An 18,915-nucleotide genomic window follows, 5' to 3' on the forward strand; every position below is an offset into this window, starting at 1 on the left:
ATCGCGCGACACGAAAATGACGTGAGCGAGGCAAGGCTGCCAGGTGGCCAGACTTTAACCTGACCAAATTCGACTTCAAAAGTGGCTAAATAGAAAATCATATGACTTTCACTATTAAGACTGGCCCACTTAATATGAACTAAATTTTAACAAACAGAAAATTGAATAGACTTGGATAAATGTCAATGAGACACAAATAGATGAATAAAATTTAATAAAAGAAGCAAAATTATATATTTGGACACACACGTGGCCATCTGGCAACTTGTTCGCGGTGACTGACGACACAAATCCTCGCGCGCTTTTTTAAATTAAGGCATTGGTTCATTGTTATGTCATAGGGATAGTAGATTAACTCTCTCTCTCTCTCTCTCTCTCTCTCTCTCTCTCTCTCTCTCTCTCTCTCTCTCTCTCCTCTCTTTCTCTCGCTCTCTCTTCTCTCTCTCTCTCTCTCTCTCTCTCTCTCTCTCTAATAAATACTAGAAATAACATAAGCCATGGTCTCACGGGACTGATTGATAATAATTTAGCAGGCATTTATCGTTTGATTTGTATGTGTTGTTGTAGACACAAAATTACACTTCGGAAAAGTTCAAAATGATCAATATTATATAATATATTTTAAAACAAAATTATAGTTGACCCTAGCCATACAGCTCTAAAATTATACAAGTTAGAACTTTTCTGATGTCTTCATCATATTTTCCGATAATTTTACCATAAAATTGCCAAGTTTTAATATCTTATTCCACGTAATAAGCGAGATACAGCCACAAACCAGAATAAAACGCAGAAAAAGCGTCCCATATTTTCCGTATTTGTTTCTCTTTGTGAGTCATCCAAATAAATGACACATTTGAAACTGCATAACTTTGTTATATATTAATGGATTTCCAAAATTCAAAAAGATTTTTACTCAATGGGCTTTGATTTAAGAGGAGTATTTCCTACAAAAACAGAAAACAAAAATTGTCATAGTCATTGCTACATTTGATAAAATTTAGATTAAGTTTAAAACTAGCTATTTATTTATATTATAAGCTATATTATAAGCTCTCTCAATTTCACAACAATGGCTGGTATTGACAGATTTTAGATTAAGTTTAAAAGTAGCTATTTATTTATATTATAATTATAAGCTATATAAGCTCTCTCAATCTCACAACAATGGCTGGTATCTTGTTGACACTAAGATACTCTGGTTTGGACGATTCGGTGGCGAAAGACAAACTCGATTGGCTCTAAGACCTTGTTGTTTAACTCTTAATTGAAGGTCCTTGTCCTTGTCCTTGAAGCACACAGCCCGTGCCGAATCCCTGCCTCCCAGTCCTCGCATAGTGGTAAACCCCTGATGTCAGTCCAGAAAACCCTGCAAGCAGGCGCCAACCCTGGAACTAGCTGATACATTTGCCTCAATCAAGCAAGCCGGCAAGATAAAGATAAGCCAAACGGGCTTATACCATTTTCAAATGTATTTTCCACAGACACAGATGATTAGAAACTAACTCAATCAATCAATCATAAACGAGACTAAACGATGAAATCCGATCTTCACAAAATAACTAAAACTTGGGCTCAAGTGGACGTTGATTTTATCTGAGACTTGCTCGGTAAGCTCGAATGAGAGTCGAATTTTTGGAGTCTTTAGCCAAGGTCACTGACTGAACTCAGTCCTCTTCTATTTCTATAAGAATGGGCCCAGGACACGACTATGGTTGAACTTTCCTGCAGAGTCTGGGAAGAGATTCCCATCCAAACGGAAGCAACTCAGCAGGTGGTTTCGAACACTAATAATGATTAATACTAAATACAATCTAAAATACAAACAAAAAATACTTAGAAAAGAAAACACACACACACACACACACACACACACACACACGATTTTATCCAATTGCATGGTAAAGAATTGCAGCCAAACTACATAACAAACAAGTCTAAATCCAAGACAAAGACATGAAGCGACACAGAAATAGTGCGTCAGATAAGTTAACCAGTTTACTGCCGTAATCTGGAAAGACAAATATTTAAATATTTTAGACGGAAAACTCGTCCTTCAAATATCAATCGATTAAAATTACCCTCATCTTGGCAAAAACTCCCAAACCTGGGACGGCTTTTGCGACATTATCAGGCCATTTCAGCGCCAGTATGAAGGAAGATGATAGATGTAGATCTGAAGTTAAAATCGTCAACAAGATGATAGATGTAGATCTGAAGTTAAAATCACCAACAATAAAGCAATTCCGGACTGGTTCAAACGGAGAACGGAAGATTCCACGATCAATCCACCAATGTGACTATTTTGGCTTTACCTTAAAGTTAAAGTCCCATCTAGGCACCAGCATGGATTCCAGTATGAAGAATACGCTGACATGTTGACAAACTACAATATACTCAAAAACTAACAGGTCTGCTGGAAAAAAATATCTTTTAAAAAATAAGATATTTACACGTTTAGTTTCGTTCTTAAAAGTCTTTTACGGCGCTTGCGACACATTTCGGTCATACCAGTAAAAAGGAAGATAACGAGGATAGCCAAGCATTACTAGAATTACAATTCAAGTTAAAGCACCTAAGAAAAAGTAAGACAAAGGAGAAGTGGTTTATTTGTTTTGCTGTTTTTGAGCGTTTTACGGCCCTTGCAACAGATTTAGGTCATTTAAGCGCCAGTGAAATGAAGAAAATTGGATAGATCTGTGACAAACGATTTTCTTTCACTGCGTGTTTCTTTATCATTCGTCAGCGTCTCATTCAAAACCACTTCAAACCTAGTGGACAAGACATATATTTGATATTTGCCAAGGCAGATTAACACATCCAGTTAAGATACTCAAAACATGGACAGTCTTTTTCCAATAAAGCTCTAAATTTTTCTAACGGAAATTTTGGTCGTTAGGTGGGAAACCTTTCCATTGTATAACGGAGCACTCACTTTCAGCTTAAGGCTTATTTACCTGTTCAAATTGTCTGCCCATTGTATCCATACCTCCTGCTAATTACCTTTTCCAAACAAGACTCCAACGTGCATATGCCCTGAGGTTCTTGTCTCGTTCAAGAGTAGCTAAAATTGCAATTTAGGCCTAGCTCTCCGGTAATTCTCCGTTACTCCGTATTAATCAAAGCATATGAATATCATTGGCTATCTTAAACAGGAACATTCTTCTGATTGGCTATTCCCATAATTCAGACGCGCTCCTTTAAATCACAAAATCAAACTCATCTCTGAATCGAATCACACACACGCTAAGAAGCCCAAGAAAGAAGAGCTATCCCTCCAATTTCAAACTTGTAAAAGTTTTTTCTTCTCTCTCGGCTGGAGGTAAAATGAATTATTGGTTAACATTCAAAGTGGAACGAGATATTACGGTGAATTCAATTTAATCTATTATTAATATTATAGTTTGTGTATATATTTTAATTGTGCTATTCCATGGATGTTCGTAAGTTGGAATACCTGTACAAAACTATATCTATATGCATCTTATACTATAGTTAACATTTGTTTATGATCTATGCTATTATTTAATTTATATTCAATATGTATATTGCTTGAATGTCTGTACCCTACCGCCAATCGCCGGCCACACATCATAACCTCAATTATAATTAATAAGATTAAATTAAGACATACCAGGGACACAACCCTGCTAAATTCTTATCATGTAAGATAGCTCGACTGTCAGTTGATGTTTGATACATATATACTAACTACCATTATCATGGAGTTACTGCGTCTCTTTGCCTTTGTCGGCAAATAAAGGCTATTATGATGTGTCGCTCAAGGACGATTCGGTGGCGAAAGACAAACTCGATTGGCTCTAAGACCTTGTTGTTTAACTCTTAGTTGAAGGTCCTTGTCCTTGTCCTTGAAGCACCCAGCCCGTGCCGAATCCCTGCCTCCCAGTCCTCGCATAGTGGTAAACCCCTGATGTCAGTCGCTAACTACAACACACTGTTGTGAAGTCCAGAAAACCCTGCAAGCAAGCGCCAACCCTGGAACTAGCTCATACATTTGCCTCACTCAAGCAAGCCGGCAGGATAAAGATAAGCAAACGGGCTTATACCATTTTCAAATGTATTTTCTACAGACACAGATGATTAGAAACTAACTCAATCAATCAATCATAAACGAATCATAAATAAATCATAGATAAATAATAATAAATTAGATCACTCAATTAAGCTATTTTCCTGATATTAAACAAATACTTATTCTTTATCTTTTCCTGTAACAATCTAATTAAACTTTTTTGTATAGAATTGTTATTATTGTATGGCGTTACTATTGTCTTGACTCATTGTTATTAATACAATTAAGTTATAAGGGACCCAAGGCAATTTTAATCCCTAGATTAAACTGAGTCGTTTGTGGTATAGTGAGTAGCGCAGCTGGTAACGAGAGCCATAGTGCCTATACTAGTTCGATCCAGACCATTGAGCTATCGTTGGACTCGACCCACAAAAATAACACACAACCGCCACAAGATCTAGTATTTTTAAAAAAATAGATTTACGATTTAAGTACAGGAGAAAGTAAGACAACAGGGGAATTGTGGTGTATTGTAGATTGCTAATGATAATTTGTTAAGTAGAAAACGTCAACAATAGTCAGCCATTTTGGAATCGAATACTGATATTTGGGTACTCAGGTATCCCACAATCTCCCCCTTAAAAAAAAATTAGATGATGTAAAAAAATGAGCTATTATACTTTCGCTCGTTTGGTCTACATAATGGTTAATTCATTCTTACAATTTGTTTTATACAGCTTAATGATTAATTAAGTAATGAGAAAAAATAAAATAAAATAATGTTTGCATACGAGGGAAAAAAAAATTATCTCATATATCAATGATGAGTAAGAAAAAATGTTTCTTCTGTGTAGTACTAAACTAGTTGAAGTGGTCAACAGTTCATAATGATAAAGAAAACACAGTAATGGACTCTATAGTCTTAACTAGTGTCTACTTCATGCGGCTGTGTAGATGCAAAGTGTTTTTATGTTGTGGTCGCAACGTCACAAATATTTCTTCCAATATTATAGTCAAGCTTAAGGCTTATAAATGGCCTGCCTACAGTGTGAATTTGTTTGGTTTTCTCACGTTGCGACCACTTCTCGTAGTGTGAGGTGCACTTGTAGTGTTGTGATTGTTTTGAGATTGCGTTCTCTGTGACATGTATTCTTCCTGATATTAAACAAATACTTATTCTTTTTATCTTTTCCTGTAACAATCTAATTAAACTTTTTTGTATAGAATTGTTATTATTGTATTGGGCGTTACTATTGTCTTGACTCACTTGTTATTAATACAATTAAGTTATAAGGGACCCAAAGGCAATTCTTAATCACCCCTAGATTAAACCTGAGTCGTTTGTGGTATAGGTTGAGTAGCGCAGCTGGTAACGAGAGCCATAGTGCCTATACTAGTTCGAATCCAGACCATTGAGCTATCGGTTGGACTCGACCCCACAAAAATAACACACAACCCGCCACAAGATCTAGTATTTTTAAAAAATAGATTTACGATTTAAAGTACAGGAGAGAAAGTAAGACAACAGGGGAATTGTGGTGTATTGTAGATTGCTAATGATAATTTGTTAAGTAGAAAACGTCAACAATAGTCAGCCATTTTGGAATCGAATGTACTATTTGTACTCAGTACCAATTCCTAAAAAAAATAGTATAATGTATGGTCTAGTATTTTTAATAAATAGATTAGATTAAGTAAACAGGAAAATATGTTGACAACAGGAATGTGTGTAATGATAATTGTTAATGTAATGTTAATAAAGTCAGCATTTTGGAATCGAATATGATATTTGGGTACTAGGTACCACAATTCCCTTAAAAAATAGATGATGTAAAAAATGAGCTATTATATTTCGCGTTTTGTTACATATGGTTATCATTAATTTGTTTTACCTAATGATTATTAGAAATGAGAAAAATAAAATAAAATGTTTGTAGAGGAAAAAAATATTCTTTCATGATGTAAGAAATGTTCTCTGTGTAGTACTAAACTAGTTGAAGTGGTCAACAGTTCATAATGATAAAAGAAAACACAGTAATGGACTCTAATAGTCTTAACTAGTGTCTACTTCATGCGGCTGTGTAGATGCAAAGTGTTTTTATGTTTGTGGTCGCAACGTCACAAATATTTCTTCCAATATTATAGTCAAGCTTAAGGCTTATAAATGGCCCTGCCTACAGTGTGAATTTGTTTGGTTTTCTCACGTTGCGACCACTTCTCGTAGTGTGAGGTGCACTTGTAGTGTTGTGATTGTTTTGAGATTGCGTTCTCTGTGACATGTTGTCAGAGAGACTTAGAGAATTTGGGAATTCTCTATGCGGTGAGGGCGGGACCTCGACCTGTGACCGCGTAGAATTTGGATCTCGGTCATTTGCTGGGGTTGTTTGAACAATGGTTGGTATCTCTGTCGTTCTGAAGTTTGGGACGATGTCCAATAGTGGTGCCGGTGCTGGTTTGCTTGTGATTGCAGGGGTGTTTGTGTGAACAATTTGGTCGGAGTGTCGTCTCCATATGGCTCCGGGAGCTGTTTTGACTTCAAATGTGCGTGTTCCCGTTTGGGCATGTATTACGCCGTGTTGCCATCGTTGGTGTCCGCGGTAGTCTCGGACCAGGACGTTGTCTCCGTTGTCGAAGTTCCTGGTGTTGGCAGAAGAGTGAGTACGAAGCTGACGGTCTTGACATGAAGATACTCTTGTATGAATGCTTGGTCGAATGATGTCTAGGTGAGTTCGCAGATGTCTGCCAAACATAAGTGATGCTGGGCTCTCGTTTGTTGTGGTGTGTGGTGCATTCCTATAAGCAAACAGGAATCTTGCCAGTTTGGTATGGATGGTACCCTTCTCATCTTTTGAAGCTTTCATAGCTTGTTTGAAAGTTTGGACCATTCGCTCAGCCAGCCCGTTGGTTGCTGGGTGATAGGGTGTGCTAAGGGTGTGCTTGATTCCATTGACCTTTGTGAAGGATTTGAATTCATTGGATGTGAACTGCACACCGTTGTCAGATACGAGCTGTTCAGGTAAACCAAATCTTGCAAAAAGATTGCTCAATATATTGATTGTTGAAATGGATGTGGCGTTGGATGTCGGTATTATTTCGGCCCATTTGGAATGGGCGTCGACGACCACTAGAAACATTAATCCCATGAATGGTCCCGCGAAGTCTATTTGAATTCTTTGCCATGGCTTGTCGGGCCAGTGCCATGGGTGAAGAGGAGCTTTCGGTGGATCAGGTTGAACTGAAGCACAACCAGGGCACCCTTTTGTAGTTGCCTCGATTTGTTTGTCAATAGCAGGCCACCAGAAGTATCCCCTAGCCAAGTTTTTCATTTTGACTATACCAATGTGTCCTTCATGAAGAACACTTAAGATTTTTGCATGCAGTTTTTGTGGAGGGATGAGTCTATATCCCCAAAAGAGACAGTTTTGTTGCACTGACAGTTCGTTTTGTTTGTTGAAGTAAGGTTTCAGTTCTTCGTTGACTGTGTTTGGCCATCTGTCAGTGTGGACGTAATGTATGACTTGTGACAGTGTTTTGTCGTGGCGTGATTCTTTGGCAACGTTTGCTGCGTTGACTGGTAAGGACTCTATTACTTCTGTATAGAATAGTTCATCTGCTGAATCGGCCTCTTGACTTGAGTTTGTGGTGGGTAAAGGCAATCGTGAAAATCCGTCTGCATTAGCGTTTGACTTGGAGTTCCTGTATTCGATTGAGTAGTCGAAGGCTGAAAGGAAAATTGCATATCTCTGTTGTCTGGCTGCAGACATTGCAGGGACTGGTTTTGTGGGCGAGAAAATGTATTTTGAGTGGCTGATGGTCAGTGATTAGTGTAAAGTGCCTGCCACATACATAATTGAAGAACTTTTTAACACCCCATGTGATAGCTAGAGCTTCTCTGTCTAGTTGGGAGTAATTCTGTTCTGCCTTATTGAGGGTTCTTGAGGCGTATGCAATAGGTCTTTCGTCGCCTTCTGGTGTGATGTGCGAGAGAACGCAGCCGATGCCGTATGGTGAAGCGTCACAGGCGAGTCGCAATGGTCGATCGGGGTCGTAGCGCATGAGGACTTTGTCCGAAGCGATCATTGTTTTTATTTGAATGAAAGCATGATCAGCTTCAGTTGACCATTCAAATTTTGTGTTATCCTGTAGAAGATTGTACAGTGGCTTCGCAATTTGAGCTACATTTTCCAGCCACTTGTGGTAATAATTTACAAGCCCGAGGAATGATCTGAGTTGTGTTTTGTTTGTTGGCTGTGGTGCGTCGATGATGGCCTTGACCTTGTTTTCGGTTTTGTGCAAGCCATTTTTGGTTATCTTGACACCGCAAAAGATAACTTCGTCTTGGAAGAATTGGCATTTTTCAAGATTGACCTTAAGTCCATACTCTTGAAGTCTAGCTAGGACTAGTAGCAGATTTTGCCAGTGTTCATCGTTTGTTTTCCCTGTGACTATCATGTCATCTTGGTTGCATTGAACTCCGGGTGTTCCCTGGAGGATTGTGTCTATTGTCTTTTGCCAAATTGCTGGTGACGAAGAAATACCAAACGCTAAACGGTTGAAGGAATACAGTCCTTTTGATGTGTTGATTGTTGTTACTTTTTGTGACGCACTGTCTAAAGGGAGCTGAAGGTATGCTTGTCTCAGATCAATTTTAGAGAATGTTTGACCTTGTTCCAAAGTAGCTAACATGTCTTCCATTTTTGGCATTGTGTATTGCTCTGTGTTAAGTGCTGGGTTGACTGTTACCTTGAAGTCACCACATATTCTCACTGTTCCATTGCTTTTCAATACGGGTACGATGGGTGTGGCCCAATCCGAGGTTGCAATTTTTGTGATTATCCCTTGTTCTTCTAAGTTGTCTAGTTCTTTCTCAACTTTTTGTTTTAAGGCGTACGGCACTGGTCTGGCTTTGTGGAGTTTGGGAACGGCTCCCTCTTTTAGATGAAGTGTTGCCTCTATTCCTTTTATTTTCCCAATTCCATCTGAAAATATATCTTGAAACTGAGCTTTCAATTTTTCTGTATTGAATCTATCTTTAGGTGTCGTCATCTGATGTATGCTCTGCCAGTTCAGTTTTATAGCGGCCAACCAGTTTCTTCCCAAAATAGGATTGCTGCCTTTGTCAAGTATAAGGAGTGGAAGTATTTTCTTCTGATTGTTGAGTTCTACATGAACTGAAATTTTTCCCAGTGGAATAATGGTTTCACCTGTGTATGTTTTCAGACGAACAGCTGTCTTTTCCAAATTTGGGAAGGTTTTGAATGTTTTTGTGAAGTCCCTCTTCGTCATCACTGAAACAGCAGATCCTGTGTCAACTTCCATTTTTGTAGGAATATTATTGATTTGCAAGTCTACCTATATTTTTGGTGTGTTTCCTTCCATGTGAAACATTTCCAGTGTAAAATTATCTTCGGAAACATTGTCTTCATCTAGCTCGTGAACTTGTCGGGATTGTGAGGTTCTGTCTCCTCCTCTCCTCTGTTGTTGGCTGCCCTTCCTGGCCTGACACACTCTCTGAATGTGTCCTTGTTTGTTGCATGACTTACACACTGCATCACGGAGGTAGCAGTCGGCTCTCCTGTGGTTATTTTTCCCACATGATTGGCACGGTGGGTATGTTTGTGAGTTATGTCTTCTGTTAGTAGGTAAAGGCTGATTTGTTTTTATAATGTTGAGATCAGCTGTTGATTTGACGGATGTTGTTGTGTGGATTTCCGCTGCATCTCGCTGGGCAGTTTCCATTGCAAGTGCCAAAGCTGTTGCAGATTCTAAAGTGAGATTTGGCTCTTGCAAGAGTCTCTTTTGTATGGTTTCATCGCGTATTCCGCAAACATATCTGTCACGCAGAGACATTTTTAAATTGTCTCCGAATTTGCAGTGTTCAGCCAACCGTTTTATGGATGCTAAAAAATCAGGAAGCGATTCGTCCATCGCTTGACTGCGTTTATGAAACTTGAATCTTTCAACTATCTCAAGTGGAGGGGGGCAGTAATGGTTGGACAGCAGTTTGCAAAGTTCTTCATAACTTTTACTAAAGGGAAGGTCGGGTGACGTCAAACATCGTAGTGTGTTGTACGTTTTAGCCCCGATGGATGATAGCAGAGTTGCTGTTTGTTTCTGTTCGGCAATGTCGTTTGCAACAAAAAACGCATCCAGTCTTTCTTTATAGTTTGTGAAGGACTAGTCCTTCGTTGAAGGTGTCGGGTCTTGGCATGTTGGTATGTACACGTACAAGACTGGAGAATGTAAGCTCAATAGTTGGTAGTAGTCTGTCAATAGATTATAGTTTTATGGCTTGGTAGAATGAAAATACATGTTAACGTTATTGCACTTATCTGGGTTCTAGATGCTCGTCGCCATTTGTGGTGTATTGTAGATTGCTAATGATAATTTGTTAAGTAGAAAACGTCAACAATAGTCAGCCATTTTGGAATCGAAGTGATTCTTGAAATAACGTAATCGAATACTGATATTTGGGTACTCAGGTATCCCACAGGAATGGTTCAAATATGGAACAGCTGCAGATTCCAATCAGTGTACATAGTTTGAGATAACCTTAAAGTCGCATCCAGACACAAATCAAGAGGAACACACTCAAATGCTTACTTTTTATATTCAAAACAACAAATATGACAATACATAACAGAGGGATGATTTACAACGACAAAAATATCTCCCAAAGCTATAACTATACATTTGCCAACCAGGGACTCCGACAAGGGAATGGGAAAATCCAAGTTCTCGTTCCAAGACAAATAGATCAAGCAGGAAAACAGGAATAGGGGGATAGAGGACACAGTGACGTTCCTGCCCAATGGTTCAAAAAGAGAACACATGTAGATTCCAAGAGCATACCTTTGCCATCAATTTATTTAGAGATCACATAAGTCTCATCCTGAACACCTGCAAGGGCCAGGACAAAACCCAAGTAATCCGATTCCAAGACAGACAGCCTCTCTGAAAACATGGGGATAGAAGACAGTGACCTGTTCATTGACGATACATTTGACCGTCTCCCTCTCAGTTAAGGATCCCCACAGAACCATGAAAAAAATAAACTAGAGCAATCTCAATCCAGAACAATGACAGAGCAACTTGGAAAGTGTAAACATGTAGGGGGTAAAAATGACCTATCTTCATGTCGTGGCAGGTCAGACGACCTCAGGAAGCGGGGGAAGTGGTATCTCCACTAAGTTGCGTGTTTTCTTACCCTGAAAAGATCTTTACATGAAGGGGAAGCTTTTGCCTCTGACTTGGGACCAACTGAAGACAAATTAGTTTGTTTTAAAGTTTTACGGCGCTTGCAACACATTTAGATTACATCAGCACTAGTAAAAAGGAAAAAAAATGGGATAGTAAAAAAAACAAAACAATGAAAGCACCCAAGAATAAATGAGACAAAGGGGAACTGGGAACAAATAGGGATCAGATGTAGATTCCAAGAGCATACATACCACCAATGTACTTAGTTTGAGATCACCTATAATTTTAATCCGGACACAAACACAAGATCCAACAAAGAGGAATACACTCGAATGCTTATATTATACATTCAAAATAAATATTATAATACATACCAGAGAGATCATTTACAAGGAAAAACATATCTCCTAAAACAATAACTATGCATTTGACTGTTTACCTCCCAGCCAGGACAAAACCAAGTAATCTCATTCCAAGACAAAGACAGAAAGCATGTTGGAAAACATATACAAGGGGATAGAAGACACAGTAAGTGCCTCCCTGTCATAGTGGCAGGCCAGGAACCCCACCCAGGATTAATTAGACGGGTGGCAGCCATTCCTATGAAAAGAAATCCATGTCTAACCAGGCTGAGGATACTCGAGGTGCTCCAGATCCACATGACAATGTTTTCCCTTAAGGCAAAGGTTACCCAAAGTAACGGAAATAGGAAATAAGAAAAACACAGGTATATTATGCTTTTAGACAATTCAATAACTTTATTAAACATAGACATTAGTAATTCAAATAATAATTGTATTATAATTCAATCAATAATCATTACAAAACATTCACCTCATTTAAGCATTGCCAAAAATACACACCGAAACTTTCACAAACAGTCCATCATCAAATAAACACGTGTTAATCATTTAACGAGTTAATTTGTTACTTTTATCCATCACATACATCCGTTATTTATTTTAAAATTATAATTCAATGTTTTTCTTTTCAACTCAAAACAAAAAGTGAAACAAAATGCAATTCGCTACTAGCACTCAAATAACGTTGAAATGTATCCGTACATTCGACACTAACATTCAAATGTCAACGTGGTTGAAATGGGTCACAAATTTGCCACACATTCGAAATTCACACTAAAATGTCAATGTGGTTGAAATGGATCACAGTATTCGCCACTAACACTTGCATTGATATCAAATATAGTAGAAATGGATCGAGTATTTGCAACAAATTCCCAAATTCGAAATTCACAAAATTGTCAACCCGTGGTTGAAATAAATCACATTCTACACGAACACTCCAATACCCATGTGGTTGAAATGGTTCAAGTATTCGCCACACCTTCTACATTCACACAAAAACAAATGTCAATGGATCATGCATTCAAAACTTAACAAATGTCAATGTTTGAAATGGATCGCATATTCGCCTTTCCACTTATGACACAAACACACACTCCACACACACAGAATGAAATGCATAAAGGCCACACTCAAATTGCTTCCATACAACAACCACAAACCACCGTCCTCGTCTTGAATTCATTTGATACTAAATATAATATTTACATAAATTTTATGTAACAACTACCTAATGACACTCAGCACCTAGTTCTCAATTGTCGTCGTGTAATAACGTCATAACCACCATATGACATCACCATTAACTCAATCGTCATTGCCAGTTTACAACCACCTCAAACATCAATGTCATGTAACAACCACTTCAATTATCACTGTCACGTTAAAACACAATAAGCTCCATCAACCATTACTGCCTGGTAACAATGTTTTGTTTTGTTTTTAAGGGTTTTACGGCGCTTGCAACACGTTTAGGTTATATCAGCGCCAGTAAAAAGGAAGAAAATGGGATAGTAAAAAGTTCTAGAATTACAAATAAAGCTCTCAAGAACAAGAAAATATAGGGGAACTGGGAACAAATAGGGATCAGATGTAGATTCCAAGAGCACACTATCAAAGTACTTAGTTTGAGACCACCTAAGTCTCATCCGGACACAAGCACAAAATCCAACAAAGAGGAATACACTCAAATGCTTACATTATAAATTCAAAATAAATATAATACATAACAGAGAGATGATTTACAAGGAAAAAAAATATCACCTCCCAAAACAATAACTATGCATTTGACTGATTCCCTCCCAGCTAGGATTCCGGCCAGGGCCAGGACAAAACCAAGTAATCTCATTCCAAGACAAAGACAGAAAGCATGTTGAAAACAGATATAAGGGGATAGAATACACAGTATGTACCCCCCTGCCCACTATTGGAGCATGGTAACAATCACCACATGACTCGTCACTGTCGTGTAATAATCACCATAAGACAACACTCTCAACTTAAACAGGATATTTAACCGACTCACGTCACCCCTCTGCAACACTCACCACATGACACAAACCCAGTCTATTATAGATGTCGCTGCACACAACGCTTTGAATATTTAATACCATCATGTAACACTGTCCTGTAACAACCACCACATTGACACATTCAATACTAAATAGTCACCGACAAGTAACATCGCCGTGCCACACCCACATAAAACACATTAAATACTCAATGGTAACAACCACCTCATCACAGACAACGCACTCAATACTCACCGTCATGTAAACAAGCCTTGGGAATGACTCGATATTCAATTTAGTTTTAAATATAATATAATACAACATATCTATATCAAGTGGACAAAATATATAATGCATACTATATTCATAGACAAGAGTAATACATAATATGCCATTTTTCAGTTGAAGACTCATATTTTTTTTTTCAAATTCCACGTCTAGTAGTTTTTTCTTATACATTTTAATGTTATCAAAATCAAGACATAAATAACATCAACCTTTTAATTAATTCTACTTCACAATATTTATATAGCTGAAAGGACTGCCATTAAATTTTGGGATTTAAAGAGGGCTGAAAAAAAAAACCGGAGAGATTTAATTTCTTAGATCTTATGAAGGAAACGCACGACATTTATTGTAGTTTCTGATACTACAATTAAATATCATGTCTAAAACCATCTCCGCGGAATTTTTTAAAAGTTCAACGCTGTAACTCTGCATCTTGTTCATTCTAGAAAAACACCATATAATTAATGAAAGGGGTGGGGGTATACTTCAAAACTGCACTCTCACGCACTATCTGACTGCCAATAAACACAGTGGTTTCGATTTAAATTAACGCAGCTCCCCGGAGGACGTTACTTTAGCAAGTGTTTGATCGGTTCACTTCAAAGCTCTTTCAACACATGTTGGGGTTATGTAAAAGGAGGCAACTCCGTTTTAAAGGTCACTTTTAAACCTCAAAGATCAAGAGAAAGATCTGAGTGTCTCTATAAGAACATGAAAAACATCGACTATACGATGAATCACCAAATCTTGGTGACAGCCAGGCTCTTATAGAGATACCACTGTACTGAACTAATTATAATTTCAAATAGAAAAGACTTTCCCACGGTATCACAACATCAGATTATCATGAGCATCCGTCAATTCCAACCAATTTTAGGCAAATGAAAGATTTCCCTCAAATAATATAAACCAGATATTGGCCGAATGAGAATCTGGTATTATATTAAAGTGAAGTCTAAAATTCATCCCTACTATTAGTATTAGTGCTGGCAATTCGCTGAATTCACTAATATAACAATCCTAATTCTGTTCACATCACAAAAAGGTGGGCTGGATTCAAAGAAGGAAACAAAATGTCCTAATATACATAACGAAATTGACTACATTCACGAACGAAACAGTCATAATGTGTATTCAGTGAAATGGGTCTAAAGTTCTATTATTTTCTACAGGCACGCAGACTATATCCACAAAGACTGTCCTATAAAAATAGATGAACTTATTCACCATTCATCAATAGTCTTAAAAATCATACCAAATGGTTTTAAAAATCACAACTAATCACTAACACAAATGCCCTGTAAATACACAAAAAGAGAACTGATACATTCAGGAATATATATATATTTTTTAAAAAAGAACATAAAAGAAAACTGATGCCTTCTGTAATAGTCAATCAGAATATTACTTACTAGCCACTTTGCCTGTTGGCAAGTGGGGCAGCAATGTGAAGTCAGCTTAATTATTATTAATTTAAATTTATTAATTTTGTTTTTCGACTCACTTTTCTAGTTCCCTCTCTTTGGTAGTATTTTGCACTAAATGTTTTGTTAGTTTTGCTTTTTCATTGAGAGTTTAAAATTCTCGACCAATTACAAAATTATAGTAAAAAAACGAATAAATTGGAAATTGCCCGAAATCATGGGGTGTTCCAGTTCCACTCGAGGAAAAACCTTCAGCATAATCAATTTCATGTTCTACATGATGAAACCCAACACAATATAATTTTTTTCTTATGTCAGAACTTTTGCTATGATTGAGTCCATCTAACTTCTACGTCATGGCACAAGACCGAAGGGCTAGAGCTCAGGTGGTCGCTGGTTCGGATAAGTAAGCTATGATTGAGTCAAACTCGCTGTGACCATTCTCCAGTGACAAACCGTTTTATTCGTTTAAAAAAAATTTTTTTTTTGATGTAACAGCCTCTACATCAAATCTGCGCCTGGAAAAGGGAAGCAACATAGCTGAGTAGACTGGATCACAAAGAGGAAGTGAAATAGAACCAAAAAAAAAGAAGAGAAAGGCAACAGTGTTGTATTGAGGCAAACTGAAAATCTTATTCTCTGAAGAAAACCCCTCCCCAAAAAAAAATTTAAAAATTACAAAAATAAAAAACTAGGTTATCCTTCACGACCCATATAACTAATTCTCTGATCTCATTACATTGGCAGCATCAAATTCTAAATTGCCTTTAGATGGGAGACATGCCAATCACATTATATATAAATCTATTATGACGACCAAAAAGAAAAGACCCCGATAATTCAGAAAAGTCTCAAAACATAAGTCAGAATTGAATTTGGGGTCATCTCATCTGATATTAATGAAAATTGATTTGAGATGCAAAATGGATTTAGAACACCTGAGATCCATCGCAGCAGACCGTCGTCAGTGGAAAGTACTCAACAAATCAGAGAAGCTGCCAAAGTGTCCCAGTCCAAAGATTAGGGGGTAATCGGCAATAAGTCGAGTAAGTCAAATGAAAATTAAGATTGGTCAAGTGTACTGCAGCACAGGCCAGGACATACCTACAGGGCCAGATTTTCATTGTATGTATTTTAATTTAATCACAAGTAACAGATTGTTCACCGGTAAGGAAGTGTCTATTAGTTTAACCCATCCGCTTCATGCTGACGTGCCACAGTTAGAAAAAAAATCTGTATCAGTCGCTTCTACAAAAAGATGGTTGTGAAATTTGGTGTGATTCTGTTTGACCAAGAAACGGACCCAAAGGCTATTTAAACCAAAGCTATTTTCACCAGTTTTCCAAAATGAATTGGTGAAAAACTGAACATACAAGAGTAAATGCGAATGTAACCAAATTTGGTCATTTAAAGTTGGTATACAGATTTAATTGGTATTAGTGACAGGTCAGCTTGTGATGATGGCATTCCAATTTCAGTGCCTAAATGGCAGTGTATATCTATACTGCTAAAAAAAATTTTTAAAAACAACAGAAAAAACGAAGACAAATGTAATATCAATTCTCTTGTAATTTGAAAACAGTAAAAAAACAAAACAAACATGACATGTTATACTCGCAAATCTACACAGTCTAATCATTCATTCATTATCAAGATGGTTCAAAGGCATTTATCTCTTTTGACAGTATGATATTTTAAATAGTATTGTATTGCTCATTCAAATGTAACATTATCCACACGTCAGTTTTCACCAACAACATCAGTTGTGATGATTAGGTGGTCAAAAAAGATTATCCACACTCAAGTGTCATTAACCGAACTAGGACTTTTCACATTCACAAAATCAAATGAAATAAGGAATGCAAAATTGTCCTCCAGAATTTGTTTGTTTTCTTATAAATTTATAAAGGCACGTGTAACACTCGGGGAATTTGAGTGTAAGAGAAGAAATGGGGAAATTAAGATTAAATAGGTCCCTATTCTAAAAACTAAAAATGCTTTCTTTACAGTATATTTCTATTTATGGACATAAAAAAGAACAGCCATTTCTACAATCCCTTGTTATGAGCTTTAATTGTTAGCATCACATGACAAGGTATAGATGACAAAGAAAAAATAAGCACAGGTTAATTTTCAAATTAAAAAAATATATATTTTTAAAAAAATTTAATACAACCTGAAATATATTCATACCCTACTCCTTTCAACTAAAAACAATACCAAAAAAAAAAAAAATTATAATAAAGATAACATTATTGACTGATGTCGATTCGAAAAACAATACCACAACAACTGACCGGGTGTTTGCTCAGACAAGTAACAACAACGACGACACAGAGAAAACAAGAAAAATAGCAATCTTTTGTAATTTGTCATCTAACATTAACAACTTTTTGGATTGGAGGGAAGGGCTACCCGGTATAAAAATAACAACCAATTCATTCACATAACGTCATAATCAAAATTCAGGGATGGGTAATGGGTGGAGGATTTAGGAGGTGGGGATAAGGGGAAGCAGTTGTTAAAGATGTACATATTATATATAGAATATATCCCTGAGATCTGTGTTGTGTTGAACAAAGTTTTTGCATGACTGAGGTTGATTTGAAGCACCCATTCAACCTAATGTCAATACACAGTATATCAACCAATACTGGATGTAAATCATATATATATTTCGTCATTTCTCCTCGACAAAGGCCACATTGTGAGGAAAATCCATGAGAAATAATCCATTGGGGTATAGCGGAATCCTTTCAGGGAAAACACGACTAAAAAATTGCACAGAGAAGACAAGCTTTTGTCTGTTCTCGTCTTAGGAAGTTAAATTATTGTATTTTGGAAAAACCAGCGACAATGGCGTGAGCTGGGTTGAAAGCTTAGTTGTCCCTTTCGTAAGTGGTTATTCACATTTTCTTTGAACTATTAATTTAACCCAATCAAAAACGTTTTTATCAAAATTATTTTTCCACGTTGTTATAGGACAGGAAGGAAAAAAACACTTTGTAAGTTGGGTAAGTAATAAATAATTCATTACACGCCTTTGGGGTCTTATTGTAACAGCTTGAAGTCTTGTGATATAATGGGAAGTGATTGAATAATTGTGGGTGAATGGCTGATGAACGACCAAGACTCCATTGATGAAGATTCTAGAAATTTGTGGCCGGCTGTTTTTAATGAGTGATACGGTGATGTAGAACACAAAATGGAAGCACTGTTTGCCTAGATGTAGGGGCTAGGATTGCTGCATTCTAAGGTAGACGTCGTTGGGACTGGCCACTGCTGCTGAAGCTAACTGTGTCCGGACTGGGTATAATAAACAGATGTCAAGGTCATTGTTGTGTTCAGCTAAAGATGTTCGGTGATAGTGAAGGATGAGTTCTTTGAGAGTTTGAAAAATGAGGTAAGGCTCTACGAAGCCGTAGCCAGTTTCTTTATGGAGCACCCGGCAGTGGCCAATGTTGCCTCGACATCTGTAGAAAGTAGATATGAAGATTTGTTTATAAGTTAAGGCGAATGGTGGGGATTCAACATTAGCATTAGTAGTATAAAGTACATAAAAGTGTTTATTTTTTAAAGTTGTAAGAAGTGGAGAT

General features: G+C 37.2%; 1 protein-coding gene across 13 annotated transcripts in view; it reads right to left on the reverse strand.

Moving 5' to 3' along the window:
- Positions 1-11,965: 11,965 nt before the first annotated feature.
- LOC144965814 (phosphatidylinositol 3-kinase regulatory subunit gamma-like) overlaps positions 11,966-18,915 on the reverse strand; it is a 188,373-nt gene continuing 181,423 nt past the window's right edge. For all 13 annotated transcript variants that reach the window (XM_078901590.1, XM_078901580.1, XM_078901572.1 and 10 more), the window contains one exon: positions 11,966-18,792. In XM_078901590.1, the coding sequence (XP_078757716.1) occupies positions 18,555-18,792 (238 nt within the window). In that variant the 3' untranslated portion in view covers positions 11,966-18,554. The remainder of the gene's footprint in view (positions 18,793-18,915) is intronic.

Source organism: Berghia stephanieae, chromosome 1 (assembly GCF_034508935.2).
Source record: "Berghia stephanieae isolate SIO BIC M18660-M18661 chromosome 1, UCSD_Bste_1.3, whole genome shotgun sequence".
In the NCBI taxonomy this organism is placed as follows: Eukaryota; Metazoa; Mollusca; class Gastropoda; order Nudibranchia; family Aeolidiidae; genus Berghia; species Berghia stephanieae.